The sequence below is a fragment of the Jaculus jaculus genome, chromosome 12 (assembly GCF_020740685.1).
Source record: "Jaculus jaculus isolate mJacJac1 chromosome 12, mJacJac1.mat.Y.cur, whole genome shotgun sequence".
Classification (NCBI taxonomy): Eukaryota; Metazoa; Chordata; class Mammalia; order Rodentia; family Dipodidae; genus Jaculus; species Jaculus jaculus.
The window spans coordinates 20686965-20705640 of NC_059113.1; the positions used below are offsets into that span (position 1 = coordinate 20686965).

An 18676-nucleotide genomic window follows, 5' to 3' on the forward strand; every position below is an offset into this window, starting at 1 on the left:
GTTGTCCTCAGAGATCGCAAGCACAGTTAGGGATCTTCTATCTCAGCTCCCAGTTCCTTTCTTCTTTCTTTTTTTTTAAAATGTTTTTGTTTGTATTTCTTTATTTGAGAGCGACAGACCGAGAGAGAAAGAGGCAGAGAGATAGATAGGGAATGGGCACGCCAGGGCCTCTAGCCACTGCAAAGGACCCCCAGACGTGTGCGCCCCTTGGGCATCTGGCTAACGTGGGTCCTGGGGAATCGAGCCTTGAACCGGGGTCCTTAGGCTTGACAGGCAAGCGCTTAACTGCTTAGCCATCTCTCCAGCCCTCCTTTCTTCTTTCTGAACTTCACTTGTGGGCTGTATTCTATCCAAAGCCCTTCCAGTGGCTTGTGCTTGGTTTTCAGGTTGGTTTCATTTCTAGACCAAGTTTCAACAGCATTGGAGTAACTCAGGCAAGGGCTCGCTCCCCCTTCTCTGTTCCTGTTAAGCTAAAATGCCCAGGGTCCTTTCTCTTCAGCTGCCACCCCACTCATGGGGGTTTCCCCCACCCACAGTGAAATGAAGAGGCCCTGTGGGAAGTGTGGGCTCCCCGGCTCTGTCTCCCTGACCAGATGGGTAAAGCTTTGTCGGACACAGGCAGGGCCCTGGGTTCAAGCAAACCTAAGCTGTCTGACACGAAGGCCCCAGGCTATGGAGAGGTCGCAGCAGCCTGAACCACTGCTGGTCATATCTCGGACCAAAGGGGCAGGGGAGCTCCTCCCCCCATTCTCGGGGGTTGCAATGAGCCAGGATCCTCCCCTTATTCTTGGGGGTTGCAGTGAGCCTGGGCCCCCGGACAAAATCTCGGACCCTGAGGTCAGCAGGAAGTAAAGCCACTCCCTCTCCAAGCATGGGATACTTGGATATTCGGCTTTGTCCATAACCCTGTGGCCTTTGGCCAGTTGCCTAGGAATCTCCTTATATGGTATCAGCCAGTATCTTTGCACACCGTCTCGGTGCCATTGCTTATGTGCTGGAACGAACGTCCCCAGATTAGGCATAGGCTAGCAACCTTTAGACCCACCAATCCCCTTAGGATGCCTTCAGCTGCTTATAAATCCATTTCCCTGACAATAAACTGAGAGCCGTCACCAAAACTGCCTCCCCAAAGTCTTTACATTTGCAAGCTCACCACCATGGTTGCCTGGGATGCCTTGGGGGACTGTGGCCGGCCCGAGGACCCAGGAACCCACAAAGCTTCCCTGTACTTAGTTCACTGGCAGAAAAAGGCTGGGGGCTCGGCTCCTGGCTGCTGGATCAGTGGGATGCCTCCTACCAGGGCCACTGAAACTGAAGAAGACCAGAGGGTCATGCGCCATTTTAGAGATGCTGGCCACTAGGGTCAGTGCCTAACTCCTTACTAGGGAGCGAGTTGCCTCGGACGAGTCCCGTCTCCCTGGGCTCCAACTTCTTCATCTGTAGATAGAAGTGTTTGGCTGCAATCCCGGCTTTCAACAGAACTGTGAGCTTTTTTGACGTGGAGGGGCACAGGCTCACAAGACAGGACCTTGCCATCTCATGAGAACTTCAGGATCTTCAGAGTTTTTTTTTTTTTTCTTCCCCAGGCCAAAAAGAAGGGTCAGTGCTATCTCTCCATGTAAGCGGGCTCCATGTCTCTGAGCAGAAGGTCCTGGAGTGTTGAAATCCTGGAAAAACCATGGCGCCTCACTAAAGGGAGGTAGCCCTTGTGGTTTTAAATTTTTGTTTATTTATTATTTAAAAAATGTTTTTTTTCTTGTTTATTTTTATTTATTTATTTGAGAACGACAGAGAGAAGGAGGCAGAGACAGAGAGAGAATGGGTGTGCCAGGGCCTCCAGCCACTGCAATAAAACTCAGACGCATGGTCTAAAGGTTCCACAACCTTCCAAACAGTGCCGCCAGCTGGGGACCGAGTGTTCAAACACACGAGCCTGTAGTGGACATTTCCTATTCAGACCACAACAACTATTTCCCAGGGATAATTTTTTTTTCCTAACTGATGCTGAAAAGAGTTTTTCCAGGATTTCAACACTCCAGGACCTTCTGCTCAGAGACATGGAGCCCACTTACATGGAGAGATAGCACTGACCCTTCTTTTTGGCCTGGGGAAAAAACTCTGAAGATCCTGAAGTTCTCATGAGATGGCAAGAATAAGCAAATACTTCCTGGGGCTGCTGTGGGGCATCAGTGAGTCAGTTAATCCATGGAACTCTCTTAGTCTAGTCGCTGGTACACAGTCAAGCCCCCACGACAGTCTTAACTAGCATTGTTGGTACCACCACCATCACTACAGTGGGTCCTACACTCCCTGTAATACAGCAATAGAGCCCATGGTTCATGTCCCCAGAGCCACACCCTGCCCATCTCCCAGTCAGTCTCGGGCTTCCAGCCCTTGGCACGTGCAGTTCTGCTGCCCAGCTCTGTCCTTGGGACAAGCTTCTACTCACACATCATAACCAGTTCAAATGTCACCTCTTCTTAAGCCCAGAGGTGGCCCAGAAAGAGTTACCCCTGCCACCTCTGGGTTTCCAAGAAATCTGCACATACATTGGCCACAGACCCCAACACATAGAGCAGCAGACCCTAACCTCCCGGGAGGCAGGTATTTTTGCAAATGCATTCCAACATCCCTGGCCCATGGCAGGTGCCTAACCCAGGAAGTGCCCACCACAACCCCATAAATAGGATGAGTCCTTGGTGTGGGTCTTAGCCGAAACAGGAGGTCTCACTTCAGCAGTGTTGGGGGCACGACAAGTTCCCCAGGCCACACACACCCCGTGCCAATGTTTGATTGGAAGAACAGAAAAGTCCAGCTAGGCATGGCGGCACTCGCCTTTAATCCCAGCACTTGGGAGGCAGAGTAGAAGGATCACCATGAGTTCAAGGTCACCCTGAGACTAAATAATGAATTCCAGGTCAGCCTGGGCTAGAGTGAGACCCTACCTTGAAAAACCAAAAAAATAAAAAATAAAACAAGAAGAGAAAAGTTCAAGGTTGGGTTGGAGGGACTGCTTAGTGGTTAAGGCACTTGCCTGTAAAACCAAAGGACCCAGGTTCAATTCCCCAGGACCCAACGTAAGCCAGATGTGCAAGGTGGAGCACATGTCTGGAATTTGTTTACAGTGGTTGAAGGCCCTGGTGCGCCCATTCTTTCTCTATAAATAAATAAGATAAATAAATGTAAGAAGTGTTTTAAAAGCCCAAGGTTAAGGAAAGGTGACAACTGTCCCGAGTCTGGATGGGCCCCACAGCAGTCTTTCTGGCAGGGTGCTCCCTTTCTGACATGGCATCTCCTTCCTATCACTGCCCACATGGGCTCCACCGTGTCCTGCTGGGGATCACTTTAAAACAACCTCCAGTCAGCTCACCGATTTTTACTTTCGATCCCCAGTCTCACAGCTGGACCTCCCTCCCCAGAAGCCAGCAGCCAGCTGTTAGCACCCAGCAGCGAGAAACCTAGCATTCAGTATTCAGCACCCCGAACCCAGCATCCAGAACCTAGTACCCAGCAGCAGATGTTCCCAGCTCCACTCACTCTCCTCCCTGCACAGCAGGAAAGGGGGAAAGGGGGTGCTCTCTCAAGGCAGACAGCGAAATGACTGCGTAGCTTTCTGCAGAACCCTCCCCGCAGCGCACAGTAGAAGAAAGAGCTTGCGAGCCCCCCAGACCATGCTTCTGGGCCCTGCCTTTCACTCACTCTCCCATCTCCTCTGCCCTGCCAAGTTGAAGCCATGCAAGTCCTTCCCCTTTCTGAGTCATCACCATCACCTGTCTCCCATGTAGAAGGCCTTTCCTACTTTTGGGCCTTTGAGCATTCTAGTCCCTTGGCTTGGACAGCCATTTAATTCTATGCTTTTCTCCTTACTGTTTCTACCTAACTGCAAGGTTTCCTCTGACCTTTACCTCAAGGGGGCTCTCTGTACTCCCCATTACCCCAGTCTGCCTTCCGTACCCACCCCAACCCAGAGTACCCGCCACGCCTCTGCAGACCCAAGCCTCGCCATGGATAAATGTGACACGTCGGAATGACACCTTCCTGTTCTATCTTAAGCTTTTCAGACATCCGATTCAAGGAAGACCACGCAGACGTGCCCCAGTGACTCTCGGGTATTTCATTATTTCACTTGAGTCCATACTGAGGGGACACTGGACATACATCCATCTCCCAGGCTGGCTGTCACACCACTAACCTCACAGTTTGTGAGGACTGGACGGTGGAGAGATGACGGGGGGCGGGGGTAGAGGTGGGCAAAGGGTAAGACAGAGGGGAAACCGTTCGGCCAAGCAAACCCAATGGCTTCAATGATCTTTCTATCTGCCCACGTTAGCCACGCAGAATGGACCTGAGTCATCTCAGAGCAGAGCCAGTTAGCCACAGAGCCGCGAACAGAGCCTGGAGTCACCAATAAAAGCACCACCACCACCAACAGAATAGCCACACACTGGATGAGGACTGCCAGGGCTCGGGAGCTGACGGACCAAGACAGCAGGACGCCTACTGGCCAGACAGAGAGAAGGCAAGCAGTGGGATCCCTCTCTCCCAGCTGCCCCACTACACTAGCTCATGGGTGTTCCTGTGGACCTCTGTGGTCAGGGCCTCTGGGTCCAATCCCTCCAGCACCTCTCTGCTTGTACACTTCCAGCCATGAGAAACTCCCTCCCTCCACAGACCTCCTTCCATGCCTGGATAGAACGCTTGTCACCCGTTGAAATGATCATGGTCTCCCTGGAGCTTGCACTGCCCTTTAGGACCATTCTCCCTGCTATCCCTCCACATGCTGGGACTCATGGCCCTTTTACCCTCTCCCGCCGACTTTCCCCCACCAAGGTGCCACTTTGGTCCCCTTCTCATCCTAGTGCCAGTTCTGGGGGAGCTCCCGTCTCCTTTAGCATCATGAACTCTGTAGCACCTGCAGGCTGGGCTAGCCATCAGCATGGTCCTGAGCAGCTCAGTGTAACCTTGGCTTCCAAGGCAGCCAAGAACCTTTGTCCGGAGGCCCTCACTGTCTGGACAGGATTCTGCACATTCTGCAGGTAGAGCAGCCTGGTTTTATTTTTTCTTTTCTTTCTCTCTCTCTCTCTCTCTCTCTCTCTCTCTCTCTTTCTCTTTTTTTAAACAAATGAGGCTTCTCCATTTGAGGGAAGCAAGAGCTGGTGGTTTAAAATGCCCAAATGCAGAGGAGCCTGACATCATCACCCTCTGTCTCTAAGTCCTGAGCTCTCATGTCCCGCCGATGTGATGTGCCAACATCCCAGCTCAGGCCCGCACAGAAGAAGGGGGCTCTTGCACGTGATTTTGAGGGCTGGTGGGGGTGGGGAGACGGCTCTGCCGCCCCCAGGCGTATTGGAAATTCTGTTCTGCTCTGCCTTCTGTGCCACTGGTAATGCCTGCGGCTGACTGTCCCAAGGTCCTGTGACATCCGTGTAGGTATCAGGCCCTGCTGGTGTGACTCGGGCGGTGGCTTAAGGGGCTTGATTTGAGGAGCTGGCCTGAGGGCGGGCTGGGGGGGGGGGCGAGGGGGCGTGGCGTGACCCAGGGGGCGTGGCCTAAGGGGGCGTGGCTGGGATGTGGCCGCGGCGCAGGGCACTCACAGGGCAGTGTCTCGGCGTTGTTCTTCTGGATCATTATGCAGAGCTGTAGCACCAGTTGGGGGGCGCTCTCCAGAAAGGTCTCCAGGAGGCGCAGCATGTTGACGTCTGCATATTCGTACATCATAGCCCAGTAGAAGCGTCGCTGGTGTTCCTTCTGCCGCTGGCTCTGAATCCCCAGGTACATGGTGCGGATATACCTGTGCGGAGATAAGGGACGGAACACAAGCATGGGTGGGGGCAGGGGCTGCAAAAGGAAACACCCCCCACCCCGCGGGGCCAGTTCCCTAAGACCCAAGTCGCCTGCGTCCACATCCCGTTGCACTCCAAGAGGCTTGGCTGCGGCTCTGAAGTTCTCCCAGACCCACGCGTGAGGGTCAGGTCACAGAAGGGTGGGGTATGGCCCACTGAGGATCCCCCAGCAGCTCAGGTGAACCTGCGGCTTAAGTGGGCTTGAGGTTCGCTGTCCGGACGAGCGGAGGTGTTCCAGTAATACTGGTCCCCCCATTGCTCTGGAGAGGAAAAGACTGACTTTTGACGTGTTTCTTCTAAGTGCCACTCACCGGCTGGCCGCACCCACGAGGTGAGGAGATGAGATGCTCAGATGCCACCAGCTCACCTCCCCTTCCCTGCCTAGGTGGGTGGAGGCACACGCTGGCTGCCAAGGCCTGGGCATTTCCCTGTACCACGGGGAGAGCTGAAGACCGCCTCCATTCCTGGGCAGTCACCAATCCACGGACCCCTCCCTCAAGATGACACCCAGGCTCCTGTGGGAGCAACAAGGGCGAAAGGAAGCAAGGACGGGTGCAGAGTCTTGTTTCTCAGGTCAGCCGAGGATGGCGGGACCTTGAACTAGCTAGTCCTCCTCCGTGGATGACTTCCCCCTCTTTAACATGGGCGCCCCACAGGGTGAGTAGGATGGCTAAGGAGCTCCCGTGTGCAGTGGGCACTCACCCTGGGCCAGCCTCACTGTCACCCGAATGTTTTGTTTCCAAGCCCATGTCAACAGGAAGACCCCAAGTCTCAACCTCTGAGGCAGGTTCAGGGTCAGGATGCAGGTGTGGCCAAGGCAAGGTTAGAAAGCACAGCTTTGCCAGACCAAACGAGATGGAGGGTTCGGGAACCAAACACGGGTTGGCATACACTGCCCAGCCCCAATCCTCATGGAGCACATGGCTGGCTCCCTGTGCAGGCCCAGCTGCCTGAGAAGCTTCCTGTGTGCCCACTTGCAGCTGCTGGACAGTCCTCACTGACCCACCGCATCAACATCTGGGCCTTCCCACTGGCTCACACTGCCTACTCCTTCCCCATAAGAAGTCCTCTGCACAGAGCAGCCACAGTGACCTTGGAATATCCGGCTTTCTATCCGGTTCAGGACACTTCTCAGCCCTCCTTGGGCTCCTGTTATCTGGGCCCTTTTATCATCTTTCCTGCCTCCCTGGAGCCAGGAAAGGGCTCACTAGAACCTTGTGTGAGCAGGGACCTTGCTGGTGGCTTCCTGCCACATCTCAGTGCCCACCTCAGTGCCTGGCACACCACATGGCATGCTGTGGGCACCTGGGGAGGGAGTAAGTGGACACTAAGGATGTGTGTCCTCCAGGGTAGAGGCATCTGGACAGGACAACACTGTCACATGTCCAAGGTAGCCCTTAGTCATGCCGGCAGCAGGTGTGTGAAACCCTGCAACAGGTGATCTCTGAGCAGGGCCGTGTTCCCATGAGGGCAAGAGGACATCACCTGAGGACTGTGCAGATGGAAACCAGTACCTTAGAAAGCCATACTGATAAACATGTTTGTTACCACATTTAAAACTATAAAGCGAAGCACCTTCCCCACCAGCTGCAACATGGTGGGCCACTCTCCAGAGCATCAGTGGTGTCCGGACCTTCTGATGGATGAAAGTTCCAGGATCCCTCCTCTGGTGCCCACTGAGCCACAAGTGTGAATAAGTATGCCAGCCAGGGAGCCCTGCTGGACATCCAAAGAATAGTGCCACAGCTTTCCCCCTAGCTTCTTTTTAAAAAATATTTTTGTTCATTTTTATTTATTTATTTGAGACTGACAGAGAGAGAGACACAGAGAGAGAATGAGCGCGCCAGGGCTTCCAGCCACTGCAAACGAACTCCAGATGCGTGCGCCCCCTTGTGCATCTGGCTAATGTGGGACCTGGGGAACCGAGCCTCGAACCGGGGTCCTTAGGCTTCACAGGCAAGCGCTTAACCGCTAAGCCATCTCTCCAGCCCTCCCCCTAGCTTCTTAAGAGCCTTCGGAGATGGGATCCTCCCAGAGGAAGTGGAAGTGGACACTCACTTCTCTCCAGACACTGTCCTGGAGACAGCCCACTAAGAGTTCAGTGAGGCCACATTGAGTGGACTCTCAGGGAAGGGTTGAGGAAAGGTTCAGGTGCCCCAGGCCTCAGTCAGGTGTGTCAGTACCCAGAGTCCCTAGCATGCCTTGTGGGGCAGGTCTGCTCATCATCACATCAAAAGTGGGGCAACTGAGGCCAAGGGGAAGCTAAGCATTGGATTTTGATACTGCTCCAGGTCCTGTCACTGGTTGGCTGTGACACTCCCCACAAGGTGCTCTCTCCTTGTGGACCCATCTGTGGAGTCACCAAGGGAGCAGAGGTGCTCAGGAAGGGAGAGATCCTGGAGGCACCAGTATAGACACCCAAGAAAGAGCTGAGAGAGAAACAGACAAGGAGATGAGAGAGAGAAGGAGGAGGAGGAGGAAGAAGAAGAGGAAGAGGAGGAGAGAGGAAGGAGAAGAATTGAAGGAGGGTGGGAGAAAAGTGAGGAATGAAATGTCAAAATCTGGAGCCTGAGAAGAGGGCCACTTAGGAATAGGTGATGGTTACTGGTGGTTTGATTCAGGTGTCCCCCATAAACTTAGGTGTTCTGAATGCTAGGTTCCCAGCTGATGGAGATTTGGGAATTAACGCCTCCTGGAGGCAGTGTGTGTGTGGGGGGGGTGGGCTTATGGGTGTTATAGCCAGCTCCCCCTTGCCAGTGTTTAGCACATTCTCCTGTTCCTGCTGTCCAGTTTATGTGGACCAGGGGGTGATGTCCACCCCCTGCTCATGCCATCATTTTGCCCTGCCATAATGGAGCTTCCCCCACCCCCCGCCGAGCCTGTAAGCCAAAATAAGCCTCTTTTTCCCACAAGCTGCTCTTGGTTAGGTGATTTCTACCAGCAATGCGAACCTGACTGCAACAACGACTGTGTAAGTGGGCAGAAGAGGCCCCTGCAGGGACCCACAGTCTTCATTAGCTTCGAAGGGGATGGGGTGGGCGTCAATGCCCGTATGATGACGTGAGGAGGTGCGGCAGGACCCAGCACAGGACCCAGAACCAGCACTCTGAGCCGTTGTGTCCATGCGTCCAGTAGGGTGCGTTGCTGTGGGTCTCACCAACCAGAAGTGGTCCCCGACCCAAACTCAGCTTTCTCCACACAACACAGACCTTCACCTGGGACAGGCCACCTGTCCACACACTCTTTGGGGATACACGCTCCCACCAACAGACTCAGCCTCTGCGACCCTCCTCCCCCCAGACCTCCCAGTCCCGAGGCAACTCCAGCACTCAGGTTCCAACTAGTTCTGCAACAGTACCTCCGGCCCACCTGTGTTGTCCTCTATGTGCCCAGAGCAAGTCCTCTGCTTGCAAAAGGTCAGGCACGGGAAGGAACCCAGAGAATGTGGAATGTACTGGAATTTAGCCAAGAGACGCCAAGCCCCACTTTTCTTGGGGCAGCGGCATGCCAGGGTGCAGGAAAAAAATGGGGAGAGGGGCACAGCCCATCTGGGTTTGGCTGCCAGGCCTCCTGGTCACCAGGCTGTAGCCTCTGCCCTGGAAACAGGTTGAAGTGAGAAATCAGAGTGGAAGAACTCCGGACGCCCTAACTCCCAGGTCATGGAGGTGTGTGTGTTTCAAGGCAGGGTTTCGCTCTAGTCTGGGCTGACCTGGAATTCACTCCCATAGTCTCAGAGTGGCCTCAAACTCACAGCAATCCTCCTACCTCTGCCTCCTGAGTGTGTCATCATGCCCAGCTTTTTGTGTTTTATTTTTGTTTGGTTGTTTTTGCTTTTTTTTTCTTTTGAGACAAGGTCTTGTGTTTCCCGGGCTTGCCTCAAGCTAACAGCCAAGGGTGGCCCCGCACTGCTGATCCTGCTTCCACCTCCTGAGTGCTGGGTTACTGATGTCACCCCTCAATCTTTGTCCCAAGACAACAAACCAGGGACATTAGCTGACCTCTAATAACTTAGGTCTGGACACAGAGCTGGCCCAGCCCTCACTTTATATGCCAGGACCCAGAGGCCACCGCAGTGAGCCGGCCTCTCTCACTCAGTGAGTGGAACAGAGCAGGGAGAGTCTGGCTCTCTGATTCCTTGTCCTGGCCAGTCACAACTGGGTACCTGCCAAGCCCTTTCCCGTCGCTCCTGAGGACCCGGGCAGCTCCTGGGGTCACGGCTTCTGCCATCCCCAAGGGCACTGGGAGGCTGCATCCTTCCCTGAGCTCCCAAACTGTGCACCTCGGTTACTGTGCCATCAGCTTCAAGACAGCCGCCAGGGGTCTGGGACTCTGCCCCTCTTTCCTTCCCCCCTGCGCCCCTCAGCTCCTAGCCTTCCAGCTCCTCTCCTGTGGGAATGTGGGCTCCTGGACCTCTGAGGTCACCCTGCCAGCTGTGGCTTGCTGGTCCTCCAACCTCCAGTGAAGACGATCTCCGCCTTCGGCCACACGGTGGCGCCAGACCCTAAGTGTCGTAGGAAGGACACTCCACATCGGTGATCTCATACCTAAGGGCCTGCGCCCTCCTATGCGACAGCGTGGGGCTGCGGGCGGGCGGGCGGGCGGCCGGGCCTCGGGCACACAGGCCCAGATGTGCAGGGACCCCACGGGAGGGCACGGTGGATGCCGAGGTCTCCCTTTCCTTGCAGGTTCCAGGAAGGGAGACACACACTCCCTCCTCCTGGGTTTGCCCCCACATCTTGTGTCACACCGTTTCTCCCCTAAGAGCATCATATCTTGCAGTGGACAGTGTGGGAGCAAGGGCGCTGCAGGTTATGAGGGAAGCTGGGCCGGGTCTGTGTGGACCACAGGGCTGTGCATCCTTGGTCTGGTCCCTTCCTGACTGTGTGCCCCTGCGCACCCATGACACAAGGGCAGCCTGACACGCTGGGAACTTCCACCCACATCTTATACATCATCCTTCTTTCGGATTGTGGACTCACAGAGTGCGAGCCCGCACCTTTACAACAGCGTCAGGTGTTTGCGGGTCTTAACATCTGTGTAAATGAGTTAAGAGCATTAACTCATTTAATTTTAATTTTTGCAACCACCCTTACAAGAATCTCCATCGTTGCTATTGTGTCAGGTGGCCCACTGAAGCTCTGAGGCTGAGAGGTGCTCCTTAGTTGATCTAGGTGCAGCCTGGCTTTGGGGCCAAGACCCTTGACTCTGGCCACATAAGGCTCAGGTGAAGGATTTGTTTCTTCCTTCTGAAGTCATCCCAGACTGCTCCCCAGGAACAGAGGGCAAGCACTGAGTCTGCTCAGAACACTCAGGCTCCCTCCCAGTTCTGCCCCCCTGCCGTGTCACCCAGCTTCTTGGAGCCCTGGTTTCCTCATCTACAAGATGCGTGGATCAGAGGAGGGTCCTGGGAGATGTTGAAGCAATGAACTTGTGCCATCATGCCCGGGTCAGAGGGCTTATGAGGGCTTCAAGTGCCAGAGGTCCTGTGAGAGTGAGCAGCCCCCAAGGTGCCCTCCTCCCCTGTGCGCTCTAGCTGGATCTGCTCACCAGGTCTTTTGTGAGCCCTGAAATCACGTCGAACTCCTGCTTCCTACCACTAGGGGAACACTAGAACTCCAAGCACATTTTCATTTTCATATCAGCACTTGGGGATACAGAGTAGTCATGGTTTACTTTATTTCTTCCTACTGGTTCATTTGAGGCTCAGAGAGGCTGAGTGATTTTTTTTTTTTTCCCAAAGACACTCAGCTAGTCACAGTTCAGCCAAAGTGAAGTCCTGGCCGAGACCACCACCCCCTTGGGAATTAGCTAGAGGTTGCCTACCTGGACCTATAATCCCAGCTCCTGCTTTGGATACTCAGAAAACTCTGCTTGTGGAAAACAATCCACCCCAAAGCTCCCAACAGGACAGAGTCCAGGTTTACAAGGTCCAAAGCTTAGAGAACCCTTCATTAAAAAAAAAAAAAAAAAACACAGCAAGGGTTGGGGAGATGGCTCAGCAGCTAAAGGCACTTGCTTGAAAAGCTTGCCAGCCCAGGTTCAATTCACCAGTACCCATGCAAAGCCAGATACACAAAGTGTTGCATGCATCTGGAGTTCATTTGCAGTGCCAAGAGGCTCTGGTATACCGATTCTCTCCCTCCCAGGTCCCTCTCTCTCCCTCCCTCCACCTCCTCTCTCTAATAAATAAAGAAAAAGAGGGTTGGAGAGATTGCTTAGTGGTTAAAGGTGCTGGCCTAAAAAGCTAAAGGACCTTGGTTCAATTCCAAGGACCCACATAAGCCAGATGCATAAGGTGGCACATGTGTCTGCAGTTGCAGTGGCTGGAGGCCCTGGCATGCCCATTCTCTTTTTTTTCTTTTTCTATACCTCTCTCTCTCTCGAATAAATAAGGAAAAATAAAATTTTAATAAATAAATAAAAATAAACATGGTGAAATCTGCCAACTATATACCCCACAGTTTTCCAGAAAATCAAAAAGTAAGGAACACCCCATTCATTTTGAGGCTAGCATTACTTTGATACAAAAGCCAAGACACCTGGTACAAGAAAAAGAAACTACAGACAATATTCTTCATAAGCAAAGATGCAAAAATCCTCAACAAAACACACAGCAGATCCAATCCAACCCAATAATACATAGAAAGAATGATACATCAGGGGAGTTTATCATGAACGTGGAAGGTTGGTTCAATATTCAAAAATCAATGAACGGATATTAGCAAAACCCACACATCACATCAATTGATGCAAAAAAGTAGTTAAATTCAACAACTCTCCAAGGTAAAAGCTCCCAGAAAACTAAACACAGGGGGGAACTTCCTTACCCCTACGAGGCCACAGGACACTTCCAAACACACAGTGACTTCATAACGACAAAGGACTGAGGTGGCTGTGTTAGGATTTGGAGAAAGTTGTGATGTCTACTCTCACCATTCCCATTCAACATCATATGGAAAGTCCTAGCCAGTGCCACAACTCAAGGAAGAGAAATACACACAGAAAACCTAAACAGACCACACAGAAGACACTAAACTGTCCCCGTGTTTTAATTGACAAATCATCCGCAGGAGCTGCAGACATGGCTCAGCTGTCTGTCAAAGGCACTTGCTCGCAAAGCCTGCTGGCCCTGGGTGAATTACCCAATACCACGTAATGCCAGATAGCCAAAGCCATGCATGCATCTGGAGTTCATTTGCAGCAGCAAAAGGCCCTGATACATTCATTTTTTCCCTCTCTCTCAAATAAATAAAAATATTTTCTAAAAAAAGAAAAAAAAAACAGGGCTGGAGGAATGGCTTAGCGGTTAAGGCATTTGACTGAAAAGCCAAAGGACCCAGGTTCAACTCTCCGGGACCCATGTTAACCAGATGCACAAGGGGATGCACGCCTCTGGGGTTTGTAAGTCGCTGGAGGCCCTGGAGTGTCCATTCTCCCCCCCTCCCCCCTTTCTCTGTCAAATAAATAAATAAATAAATATTTCAAAAAAGAAAAATCAACAGCACAGATAAGATTTACAGGGCCTATTAGGAAATATAACAATGTCCCACAAAACAATGTCAGCATATAAAATCAGTAACATTTCTATGTATTATGAATAGACAATTAAAAAGCGTAAAAACAGATTCCATTTATGTATTCCAAATATGCTCCAAAACTGAAAATTTAGACATAAGCCTAATAAAGCATGTAAGGTTTGTATACTGATAACCACTATAAAATGCTAATAAAAGAGAGACCAGAGAAAACTTAAATAATAATCATGACATAGTCATTGATATACTTAAGATGGCAATTACCCTTAAAACTAATCTGCTTAATGTCATTCTAATAATTCCAGCAGCATTTTTTTTTTTTTTGGCAGGTACAGATAAGCAGATTCTACAATTTATACAGAAATGCAAAAGTCCTAGCACAGCCAGGGCGGTTTTGATTTTTCTTTTCTTTTCTTTTTTTTTTCGAGGTAGGGTTTCACTCTAGCTCAGACTGACCTGGAATTCACTATGTAATCTCAGGGTGGCCTTGAACTCATGTTGATCCTCCTACCTCTGCCTCCCGAGTGTTGGGATTAAAGGTGGGCGCCACCACGCCCAGCCCCAGAACAGTTTTGAAAGAGAATAGACTTGAAGAGCTCACACTATCTGATGTTAGGAGGTATGATGGAGTGACAGGAAGTAAGACTGCAGCATTGGAAAAAAGAGAAACATTTTAGAGCATGTGGCCAGTTGGTTGACTACAAAGGTGCAAAGAGACTTTCATGGTGAAAATGAATGCTCTCCTGCCTTGTGGCACAGTGTGTGATTCCAAGGGCACCTTGCTAAGGAAGGGCTGTCTGCATTAGTCCTCGGCATGCATGTCCCTGCAAAGAACAGCACATGGTGGCCTTGGTGCTGGAGATTTATGGTGGGAGTCCATTCCCTGTAACTATATGCTGAAAGTATCCTATGTTGAAAATGCATTGTACACACCGCCCCCCCGCCCACGGACCTCCAAGCCTAGCAACATCATGTTTGTGGAGCGCAGATTGGTTCCCCTGGTGACTGTATGAGCCACTGGAAGCTATAGCTCACTGCCAGTGCTCAGCATCACAAGGCAAGTGGGGACAGCATATGTCAGCCCAGGAAGACCAGAACCCCAATTCAGTTTCCATGGAATGTGGAATGATTTCACATCACTGTCAAGTCAAACGTTGTTAACTTATACTATTGTCAAGTTTAGAGTGCTTGCAGGCAAAGGAAGGAAAGTAGAAAGGGATAGAGAAGGGAAGGAGAGGGAGAGTGGGGAAGGACTGGAGGGAAACAGAGAGGAAAGGGAGAGAAGAGGAAGGAGGAGGAGAGAAGAGGATGGAGGAAGGAGCCTCGGACGAGAGGTGGCATTGATAGGACATAAGAACCCCAGGCCTGCCTCCCTCCTCTGCCACGACTTGCCTTGCTACAAAGGGTTGCATATGCCAATGTCCAGATCCAAGTCATGGTGGTCTCTGTGAAAAGGCATATGGCTTTCCATCCAGAGCCCAGGGCCAGTCAGGGGGCAATGTGCTCCAGAGAGCCACTAGAAGCATTCTAGGCTGAGCAGAGATCGTGGAAGGCCTTGAATCCCACCTGTGACCCTGGGGGACAGGCTGAGCTCTGGAGAGCCAGGCCATTTTCTTTTCTCCATGTGGCTACCTGCAGACAGCTGTCCTGGGAGTGGAGCTGGGCAAACCACAGAGCTCCCGCCCTCTTCATGAGGCTCCAAGGTCTTGCCAGTCCCCAGAAACACTTCTTAGCCAGCAGCAGTGACTAATCCGGAACATGAGGGGCTTGTCCATGGTGACCTGTGTCTCAGATGACACATGCTTCCCCTTTGCAATAAGCTAGAGATCTCCTCACCAGCAAACTATGTTGTTTCCCTTGCCGACTGACACCCCAAAGAGCAGCATTCATGCTGACCAGAAGGCAACTGGAGGTATAGTAGTTTGAATGTAAAATGTCCCCTCAAGCCTCATGTGTTTGCAATTAAGCCTCATACTCAGTCCCCAGTGGGCGGGGCCTTTGGGAGGTGGAGCCTTGCTGGAGGAGGTGTGTTGCTGGGGGTGGGTCACCCCACAGGGTATTCAGACTAGTTTTCTCTTGCTACTACTCATTCTCGGCTTCTGGGACAAGAGAGGAGCCAGTCTCCTGGTCTGCAATGCTTTCCCCACCTCAGTGAAACTTCTCAGAAATGTAAGTGGAATTAAACCCTTTCCTCCTCTGAGCTGATTCTGGTCGGACATTTTGTCCCAGAAATGAGAAGGCGGCTGCAGCAGGCAGGGTCAGCACAGCCACTCCAGGCCATCAGCTCCTGCCTGTTCTCTCTTTTTAAAAATGTTTTCTTATTTGTTTTTATTTATTTGAGAGGAAGAGAAGACAGAGTGAGTAGGAGTGTGCCAGGGCTTCCTGCCACTGCAAACGAACTCTAGATGCATGTGTCCTTTGTGCATCTGGATTTACATTGGTACTGGGGAATCGAACCCAGGCCATCATGCTTTGCAAGCAAGTGCCTTTAACCGCTGAGCCATCTTCTCAGCCCAGTTCGCACCTGTTATTTTGATGCCTATACCATCAGGCCATTGACTCATTATGGACAGCATGCCAGGGCTGCCACAGGGACAGGGTAGCACCAGACCAAGCCTCTCACACACCTCAGAAGGTCATGGGCTTGATGATTCCCAGGAGAGAAAGTACACAGTACTGAAGAATTGAGCGGGGAGGCAACTCGCTTCCTGCCTCAGTGCAGTCCACACAGCCTCCTTAACCTCTCCTGCTAGAGATGCAGAACTTCCTGTGGGCTGTGCTTGGGGACAGGAAGAGAGGACATGGCACACCATAGGGAAACTGAGGTAAAGGAGCTAGTTGGGGGTCAGTCAGCTTCCTCCTGTGACTCATGCCAGATTAAGATCTGTCTCCCCTGTGGAGCCCTAAGACCCGAGGGCAGCCCCCCATCCCTGAACCAGCTCTTTACCCTCATGTATCCCAGGCCCCACCAGCATCCCTGATATAGGAAGGCCCTGCAGGACATGGCTGGTTTAGCTTCAGCCCTCACGCCCAGCCTCCTGACTGCAATTGAGGGGGGAGGTGGGTGGACTGCAGAGCCCTCGGTCTGCGTGGTCACACACCTGGTCACACACCTGGCTGCTCCTGGAGTGCTGAAAGGCACAAGGCTGTGAGGAGGCCAGAGGTGCTGGTCCAGGCTGCTGGCTCTCCTGCGACGGCCCCTTCTTTGATTTTCTGAGACCACCAGACCATCAGGGCCTTGGACAGCATAACCTGGAACCTCCTGGGGTCCTCTAAGGAGAACCCTGAGGCTCAGGCCACCACACCGTAAAGGACCCCCAGTGGCCTATCTAGTACCAGCACCAGCACCACCAGCAATGGTGCCTGTGGGGCTGTAGACAGGCCCTTTGGAAGCAAGAACTGCTGGGCCTTTTCTGGAAATGCCTAGCAAGCCGACCTCAAAGGCAGGACAGGATCGTCTCTGAAGTTAATGATAGGTATCTACCTGCAGAGTTCCTTGCTGGGGCTTTTTTTATTTAAAGTTTTTGTACTTTTGTCATATTTGAACACAAGCAGATGTGTGTCTGAGCCACCTAAAGTGACTCTGCCTTTATCCATGGGTGGGTGCTGCAAATATTCTCTCTCTTTCTCTTCCCTTCCCCCACACCCATACACGTCTGCACCCACCCACTACCCATGTGAACGCAGCTCACAGACTGCTCACAAGAACATTCTGCTTCCTACCACAAATTATACACACCTGCATGCCACACTCTTCATAGAATGTTCTACAGAGTATACACACAAATACACACACGCCGACATACACATAAACACACAAAACAAATATGCATCTATGTAACACACACTTGAGTCCATTTGTAGAGACACCTGAAAGTGTCTTCACAACTGCATGGCCCCATGGCCACAGCCAGCCTGGAATGCCAAGGAGGTCCATCTGTCCCCAGCTGCCCTGCAGGGTCCATGGCTCCTGCTATTCGATGTCATGGTGACCTCCACCAGGTGGGTGGGCAGACACAGAATAGGTCAACCCCCACCCCCGGCAGCCAAGGAGACATGGGACCCCTCCCAGGAGCTGGGCCATCTCAGAGAATTTATCAGTCGAGTGAGAAGGGAGGGGAGGGGTCTCTAGATTCCATGCCACCCTGTCCCCATTATGTCCCACCAGCCCTGGTCACACTGTTTCACTTGCGTCCCCTGAGCTGGGCTGGCTGGTCACCATGAAACAGAAGTGCTATGATGCTGTGGAGGTACCTCCTGCTAAGGGACAGGAGTTGCCTCCTGGTGTGTCTTGTCCATTGCTAAGCATATCCCAGAGCAGGAGGGGTCATGGTCGGTGGCCTTGTGCAGCAAGTATAGAAGAAAGTGGCCCAGAGGAGGGGATGGGACTTTGGGGACTACAGGCTGGACAGCTTGCACGAGGAACTTGTCTCTTGGGGGCTGTGCATCATTTCCACTTTACAGATGACAGAGATGAGGCCAGCCCAAATCTGATCATCTCATGGGGGACATGCCACTACCTCCTGGAGTGTGGTCCTTTCCAGTCCCCTCCTATCTGTCTCCCCACTACTGTACCTGCCTGTCCCCAGCCATACTGACTGCTCTCCATCCCCACACCTGCCTGGGCATGCCTCTCACGTAGTGTCTTGGTTAATGCTGTTCCTCTCTGTCTGGGGACCCTCCCTGGGCAGGCCAAGCTCCCTCTACCTCCTTACCTAGGTTACGATATTTCTTGATAAAGATAGTGCCTTGCCCCTACCCAGGTTATTTCCTGTCTCATGTCCTCATAATTCTGGGAACTTAGTGTCATAGTTGCTTGTACTTGTTGGGTTCTATCTATAAGCTGAGATCCGTGGACACACCAGGTGTGTACCTGTGTGTTCCTGGGTCCTTGTTCTGGGGCCGGCCACCGCTCCCCCAACCCTGAAGGCACCCAGGCAACCAGGGTAGGTGCGCTCAGTGAAAACAAAAGACTTTTGGGAGATAGGTGAACAGCTTTCTCGGTTGATTGTCAGGGAAATGGGTTCATAAGCATCTTGCAGCGGAGGGTCCTAAGGGATGCACAAGGTTCATTGTTGATGCCTAATTAACATATGGGGACATTCATTCCAGCACGTAGGCAATGGAAGGGGTTGTCAGGTGATCTAGGGTCTCAGGACTGTGTGAAGGCTGCTGGCTGATAAGGAGTTTCCTAGGCAACTGGTCCAAGGTCACAAGGCTATTGGCAAAACCTAAGTTCAGGTGTGCTGGGCTTGGAGAGGGAGTGGCTTCCTGTAGCCCAGAGGTCCTAAGCAGTGC

At 52.2% G+C, this 18676-nt stretch overlaps 1 protein-coding gene across 1 annotated transcript in view; it reads right to left on the reverse strand.

Annotated features, from left to right (window-relative positions):
• The window catches only part of Xkr6 (XK related 6), a 258596-nt gene that overhangs the window by 14627 nt on the left and 225293 nt on the right, over nucleotides 1-18676 (reverse strand). The window contains exon 2 of the mRNA XM_045131644.1: nucleotides 5595-5791. Coding sequence (XP_044987579.1) covers nucleotides 5595-5791 — 197 coding nt within the window. The remainder of the gene's footprint in view (nucleotides 1-5594; nucleotides 5792-18676) is intronic.